The sequence below is a fragment of the Arachis hypogaea genome, chromosome 17 (genome assembly GCF_003086295.3).
Source record: "Arachis hypogaea cultivar Tifrunner chromosome 17, arahy.Tifrunner.gnm2.J5K5, whole genome shotgun sequence".
Taxonomy (NCBI): Eukaryota; Viridiplantae; Streptophyta; class Magnoliopsida; order Fabales; family Fabaceae; genus Arachis; species Arachis hypogaea.
Genome location: NC_092052.1, coordinates 31,773,097 through 31,781,571, shown reverse-complemented (window position 1 = coordinate 31,781,571; position 8,475 = coordinate 31,773,097). Strand labels below are relative to the sequence as shown.

General features: G+C 24.4%; 1 protein-coding gene across 1 annotated transcript; it reads right to left on the bottom strand.

Moving 5' to 3' along the window:
- Nucleotides 1-3,601: 3,601 nt before the first annotated feature.
- LOC112763118 (aldehyde oxidase GLOX-like) lies at nt 3,602-5,311 on the bottom strand. The gene has a single exon (XM_025808869.1). It carries the CDS (start codon nt 5,309-5,311, stop codon nt 3,602-3,604), a length of 1,710 nt encoding a protein of 569 aa, XP_025664654.1.
- Nucleotides 5,312-8,475: the final 3,164 nt, after the last annotated feature.

Sequence of the window (8,475 nt, the reverse complement as noted above, 5' to 3'; positions counted from 1 at the left end):
TATATAACATAAATTTACATAACAATACTTTAATATCGAACTTTAATATGACAAAAATATATGAAGATATAAGATCGATAGATAATGATATATTGTTATAAGTTGTGAAGCTTGAATATGTATTTTTTGCCCTCAAAATTAACACAATAAGCATTAGTCATTATTAATAAAATTAAGGAATCACTCAAATAAAGATGTCTATTTTATTTTTTATTAAAGATGTCTTTGTATTGCATCTTAATTAGTTTCTGTATAATTTATTTGATATTCTTCGTCATATATTATTAAATTTTTTAAAATATTTTTTTCAAAAAAAATAAAAATATTTAAATTGGACTAAAACAAAAAAAATAATAGATTAACTATTAATTTTTTTTCTAAAATTATTTATATAAAAAAATATGTCACACTCATCAATAATATATATATATATATATATATATATATATATATATATATATAAAACAAGCTCATGCCTCTTAAAATTTTTACAAATAAAAAAATAATTAATTTATATTCGTGTAATATATAAAATAATTAATATTTTATTATTATATTATAAATTAAATATCACTAATTTAAATTTGTTTTCATTTTTAAAATAAGCATTAGAAATAAATAAAATGTTTATAACTAGATGTAGTGTAACAAAATATATATAATATTAATTAATTTTTAAAAAATTCTAAAAATATAGTTTCTTTTATTTTAGTCAAATAACTATTTATTAAAGTGGACAAATTAATTAATTTCTTCTCATATACCATTATTTTGAAGACACACAAGTAATTGATTAGGCAATTGGTTGAGATAATTAAAGTTACTATTTTGTTAAATTTTCAATTCAAAGAGAAAACATTGATAAAAACTATGTTGAATTTTGATTTATTTTATTCTCATTTAAATTAATCATTATATAAGCTAAAGTTATATTCGAACTTCAATTTGATTTTTTAAGTTTTAATTTACTTAGTTTTATTTTCAACAAAATACTTATAGAATTACTAGTACATAAATTTTAGAAAAAAAAAAAAGCATGATTTTTAATTTTAATTTTAAATAAATTTTATTTTTAATTTTGAAATAAATTTTAATTTTATCTTTTAATAATATTAATTTTTTATCATATATAATTATTCAATTATTTTTTAATTACATCTAAATAAATTATTCTTAATAAAAATTTTTGTGTTATTCAATTATATTTTTTAGAAAATAATTAACTATTAAAATAATTAAACTTTTCACAACAAAAATAATAAAAAAATTAACCATCATAATAATTTTATGATAATAATTATAATAAAAATTGATTTAGCAATTTAAATTTTATATATGAAGTATTTGTTTTAAGAAATGTTTGAATTTGTAAATTATATTTATTATGTACTCACAAAAAGAGTTAATTTCTATATTATTAAAGGACCATAATTGATAGTGAATATTGTCATATGTAATGTTATTTAGCTAATTTGTTAGTATTGTTGTATTTTGATTATATTTATATATATATATATATATATATATATATATATATATATACAGCACTGTTCAACTTATTATAAAACAAATATAAATATTAGTTTGTTTGTCAAATAATGTTTTATGGTATAATTTTGATGTTGATGTTTCAAAGTTAGACTGGTTAGAGAAGTTTTTAATTTTTTGATAATTCATGTGAGAGATTATTATAAGATCAAAGAAGTAATAGTAATAAGAAGGTTGTTAATTATATATATAAATAGATCGTTAATAATAAATAATTTGAATATTTGTAACGGAACATTTATTATTATTTTAATATTGATTTTAATTGTATTTTAACCGTTACTTTATAATTAACATACTTAATGATATGTAATAAATTTAATTAACTAAGGATATTGATTAAGGAAATTCATTTTTTTAGTAAAGAAAGAAAATACATAATACAATAGAATATTTTTAATCATTGTCACTGTTTAAAATAAATAACATAATTCAAGAACAATTTTTTTTTAATAATTATCACCTATTCAAAATAATTGATACGACATAAGTAATAAAAACTAACTCTATAACATAAATTCATGTAACAATACTTTAATATCGAATTTTAATATGACAAAAATAGATGGAGAGATAAGATAGATAGATAGATATGGTATATTAGTATAAGTTGTGAAGCTCGAATACGTATTTTTTGTTCTCAAAATTAACACAGTAATACTGATAATAAAATTAAGAGATCATTCAAACTAAGATGTTTATTTTAATTTTTATTAAAGATGTTTTTGTATTGAATTTTAATTAGCTTTTATATAATTTATTCGATATTCCTCATCATATATTATTAAATTTTTAAAAAAAAAATTTTTAAAAAAAATAATAAAAAATATTTAAATTGGACTAAAACAAAATAAATAATAGATTAACTATTAAACTTTTTTATGAATTTATTTATATAAAAAAATATGTCACACTCATCAATAATATATATATATATATATATATATATATATATATATATATATATAAAACAAGCTCATGCCTCTTAAAATTTTTACAAATAAAAAATAATTAATTTATATTCGTGTAATATATAAAATAATTAATATATTATTATATTATAGATTAAAATTTATTAATTTAAATTTGATTTCGTTTTTAATATAAGCATTAAAAATAAATAAAATTTTTATAACTAGATGTAGTGTAACAAAATATATATAATATTAATTAGTTTTTTAAAAATTCTAAAAAAATAATTTCTTTTTAATAAAATATTATTAGAAAATTAACATTATAAAAAGATATTGTTGAGCATTAGTTTTTAATATAAGCATTAGAATATATATATATATATATATATATATATATATATATATATATATATATATATATATTGTTGAGTGTGCATATTTTTTATATAAATAATTTTAAAAAAAAAATTTAATAGTTAATTTATTACCTTTTTTGTTTTAGTCTAATCTAAATATTTTTTATTATTTTTAGAAAAAAATTGTTTAAAGAATTTAATAATATGTGACGAAAATCACCGAATAAATTACACACAAACTAATTAAAATATAACACAAAAATATCTTTAATAAAAAATAAAATAGACATCTTTGAGTAATTTCTTAAAATTAAACTATAAACAATTATATATATAGAAACATTTATATAGGAATAAGAAAATTCAAACAGAATATAACGTATTAGTATATTATTGAGAATTATTTATTTACTTCTTTATGAGTCACAACATTGAAAATTGTCAATTAAGTTGCAGAAAACTAAATCATCTGAAATGAGAGTACATGACATTTTTCATCATCCTTGTTTTGAAGATATGATTTATTTCATGCACTCTATCCTAAATCTGTTATCAACCGTGGTCATATCATGAGTTGATTAGATCCAATCTAGAACATGAGTTATCCGGGCTCATCAATTTCATTTCTCACATTAGCAGTACAAATTGATAACAAATAAGATAAATTAGAGAAGAATAATTGAATTTAATTAAAAGAAAAACGTACATCAAGTAAAAAAGAAAAAATTGAAAACTCTTGCCTACATGCATGCTTATATTTTTCATAAAGAAATGCATGAAAATTTAATTTAATAATTGGGTTGAAATTTCATTCTCTTCTCTAATTAATCTGATCCAGATGCCCTCGCTTGGAATTCCTTGATGAACAGCGTAAAGAATATAGAACCCCGGTGGTGCAAGAAAGGGAGAACGTGGAATTCTCACATCAAATTCAAAAGTCAAATTACCGGAGTGTCTCAATTCTCCATTGTTTAGCTCCAACAACCTCTGATTCATGCTGAACGAGTGAGTGTTAAACGGCGGCGCGTACATTGTCACGGACACCAAATCAGGCGCAACCGTTCCATCTGTGAAGCTGATTCGCATCTTGAAGCTCTGGTTATAAGTGAGATTACTGTAACTCTGATTATTAGGGCAAACAATGGATGGTCTCAGATGCGAGAACTGAGCATCCAAGTACGGTGGCGAAAACGATTCAAATCTCAACTCCGTAGGGAACATCACTCCTTTGAACACGTAATTGCCGTGCGGGTTGCTTCCACCAACAAGAATCCTACCGTCACGGACCAAGATGGCGGTGGAGTGATACATTCTAGCAATCTGGGACGGATTCAACTCCTCAAACCGGTTTCCAACTGGTTCATTCGGTTTGTAAAGGAAAGGTGCGAAAACCGGGTTCACTGCGTACTCAAAACCGGCTGAGCCTTCAGATGCTCCGTTTATGATCAAAACGTCGCCGTTTGGGAGCGTGATCATGTCGTTCATGACTCTGCCTCCTGGCATGGTCTCCATTACCCATTCTGGGTCCTGATCTGTGATTTTCATCCGAGCGCATGTGTTCAAAGCAGTGAGAAACGTGCCTTGACCGGCTCGGAAGAAAGCTGCCCTGGTGGCACCACCGCAGATCAGAACCTCAGCTTCCAAGGACTCTGCTTCTAGATTCTTGAGGGGAAGCAACACTGCGGAGCCTGTGCTAGGGTAACACCTAGGGTCCCCGCCAGAAATGGTAGGGTAGGTTCTGATTACGGTGTTGTTTCTGTAGTTGAACAAGATGGCGCGGTTGTTGGCGAAGATGAAGAGGTTGCCGTCGACGTTGAGGAAGACGAAAGGGTAGAGGTTGTTCTCTTCTTGGCGGAGTTTGTCAGCGGTGTCCTTCAGAAAAGGCAAGAAGTGAGTGCTAAAATCAGCGGAGGTTTTCTTTGGGAAGAACTCGTAGTTGAACTGAGCTCTTCCTCCGATGATGATCTGGCGTCCACCTGGCAGGACGTGGTTGGTGGCGTACCATCTTCTCACCAGAAGTCTGTTAGGGAGTTCGTTCCAGTTGCAGGTAGGGCAAGGGTGGAATGTCCTTACAACGCGTTCGCCGTCGCTGTCGCCGCCCGTCTGGACAAGTCTTCCGAAGGAGTCAACCGAGCCGGAGGAGCACCAGACGTCGGTTTGGACGAAGAGTGGGCGGATGGTGTTGGTTGCGATGTCGTATTCGACTGAGTGAGCTGTGCAGTCTGTTTTGACGGCCCTTTCTGTTGGGTCATGGCGGCACGTGCCGTTGGGTAAGGATATGTTGGAGAAACCGAAGTCGGTGCGGTCTAAGATGACGACACGTTCGTTGTGAAGAAGCTGCATGTGCATGGCTACAATGCCAATGTTTGGTTGTAAGAGTTGCCATTGTCCCTTTCCTTGAGTTGGAATTGCAACACCATTGACGGTGGCCAAGTGAAGAATATGGAAGAAGACAAAGCTGAGGAGGAGGAGCTTGAGTTGAAGAGTGGACATTTTCCGCCGCTTTCTTTTCTTTGGAGTGAATTGAAGACTGATAGTGACTGAGTGATGTGATTTAATGATTTATAATGATTGGATATGAAATATTTTGGAAGCTTTTAATTCTTTTCTCTTTTTTAGGATAAAAACATAAAGTTACGTTGGAAGTGCGTTTTGGGAAATGGCTTCTTGAATTCAATTCAAATAAATATGTATGTGGCCACTGGCCAGGCTCTCAATCCCTGGTTCTGGACTGGAATTGAAATTGAATCTAGATTGAGAGAGAATGCTTTTCTTTATGTTAATGGGAAAAAAGTGAGGTGCTATTTAATTTGTCCTATTCTTTATTCTTTGAAATAAAATGCGAAGAATTTCAAGTTAAATACTTACCTTGTACTTAAGATACATAACAATGAAAAAATGTCATGTATGAGATGTAAAGATATGCTAGCACTTACTATATAGTATAGGAAAATTATCATATAATTCCCCTTTGTCTTATAGCGAAGGTGGAAATGACAAAAATAACTCTAGTCGTAGACTTGATTTGTCATAAAAGACCAACTCAAAAAAAGCTGACTAGTAGCTAAGAAGTAACAAATAACAACATATAATAGACTTTATTGTAGATATGCCCATAATTATTGTGTTTAAATCTAATTAAAAGGAAATTAATTTTCGATGGATATATATATAGACAATATCATAAATAAATTATATAAGTTAATATAATAAATAAATAGTTATAATTTCATATTTTAAAAAGTTTAATAAAATTATGTAGGCCATTAATTATATTATGTGTATATACTAAAAATTAGCTATTCATATAAAATATATATTAAAATATAAAATTTTATTAAAAAAATAAATATTATATATATTATATATAAATATATAATAGTTAATTTAGTGAATAATTTTAATGTATATATAATATTTTTGCTTAAGTTATAATATTGGTATGCATAAAATAACAACAAATATATTAAATGTGACAACTTATTTACTACTTGTTTAATATTAAACATATAAGTTCATGCATTAACAAGTATTCTAATATTTATTAAATTATTATTTAATTTGATAATTAAATTATAGAGTTTAATTTGAGCTTATTTTTAAGATTATTTCAAACATGCAATTCTTTTACTTATATATTAATATTTTGTTATAAAACGATTTTAAGTCTTTTCTAATTTATTTTTCTCACATCAATTAAGCAATCAAACACATAATAGTAAAATTTTACCTTACTTTATTAAATATTTTTTTTCTATCCTGATCACCTATCTTTGAATAAATCACAAATATGTGATATTCAAAACTAAAATTTATTAGATATAGATATCAAATCTTTAATTTTTAAATTTTAATTTAAAATTACATGTTTTAATACTTAAGATGTCAAAATAAAATTAAAATAGTATATTTGAGAGTTACCGAATTTATACAAATTTATGAAATTTACTCGAATTCATCCTAGTTTATTCAAATCTAAACTATTAGTTATCAAATTCACTCATTTTATTAATATAAATTCATAAACTTATAAAAATTTAAACATTAACTCGAGAGTTTAACAACTTTATTTTTTATAAAATAAAATTCTTTAATATATATATATATATATACAAATACGATAAAAATAAATTATGAATATATGAAATCAAAATTTATAAGAATTACTAATTTGGTCTCAAAAAATAAAAAAAATTAACAAAATTATATTTAAAAAGAATATTCTTTAATTGTTAATCTTAAATACACATTTTAATTAAGATGGAGCTTTTATTCGTAATTAATAAAATTATATGCTAAAAAAAATATGTATTAGATACATGATATATATATATAGAAAATAGTTTTAAATTTATAAAAAATAATAAAAAAAGATAAATAAGTCCTTGACTTTTTAATTTAAAGACATGTGAGTCTTTGATTAATTAAAAATACAAAAACGATCTTCACTTTTTAAAATGCGAGACATTTAAGTCCCTCCTTTCAAAATATATAAAGACAAATAAGTCTTTTGGAGCGACTTAAATGTCTCCCCCTTTTAAAAAGTGAGAGACATTTTTATATTTTTAATTAATAAAAAACTTAGTTGTCTTCGAGATAAAAAATAAAAGACCTAGCTATTTGTCATTTTCTAAAAAAAAAAAAAAGCTGAGATTTGTGAAGTAAAAATGATGATTTAGCTAATTCATTCTTAAAGTACAAATAACAAGCAATTCAAGCCATTTGATGTAATACTTGAGAAATGGATCAGTTAAAAATGAAAAATAGAAAAAAAGATTTAATTACTTTGTCAATTATGTAATTTCATCAAATTTTTAATTAGATTTTTATACTTTTTTTTTAATTATTGGATTCCTATACTATATCAAATTTTATGACTAAGTCTATATCGTGACAAAAATATTGGAATTAACAAATATTCTACTAAAATTATATAGAATATTCAGTCAAGTGTTAGGAATATTCGTTTTGTTTAACAGAATAATCTGTTAATTTCAATATTTTTGTCACAACAAAGATTTAATTACAAAATCTGATATGGTATAGGGACTCAATTGAAAAGAACAAAAAAGTATAGTGATCTAATCAGGAATGGATCTAAAAATTTTAATATGAATGGGTTAAATTTTAGACAAAATTTTTAATTATTTTTAATTATATTTTTTCATTTCATAAAAGTAATTTATTAGATATAACTTATAGTTATTGAGATGGTTTTTCAAAAATTATATCAATATATATTAAAAAATTATAAATTTTTTTCACAATTTTATTTTTAGCATGACAATTATATAACAGAAACACAATAATATCAATAATATATTATAAAATTATAAAATATTAATCATTTATAGCATGTTTAATTAAAAAATTATCATATATCTTATTAATTAAAATTAATTTTTTCAAAAATTTTAAAAAATTTAAAAATAAATTATAAACTATTAATTATGTGAAAGACGCAATACTTTTATAGAATATCTTTATAAATTTTTTTTAACAACATAAATTTAGAAAAAAACTGAATTTTTTTTATAAAAAAAGAACATTTAAAGTACACAATGTGATTACTAAAATATAACTACGTAAGTCATTATTAATAGGGTTAAATACAATTTTGGTCCCGAAAGTATAGGCTGAAAATTTTTTTCGTCCCC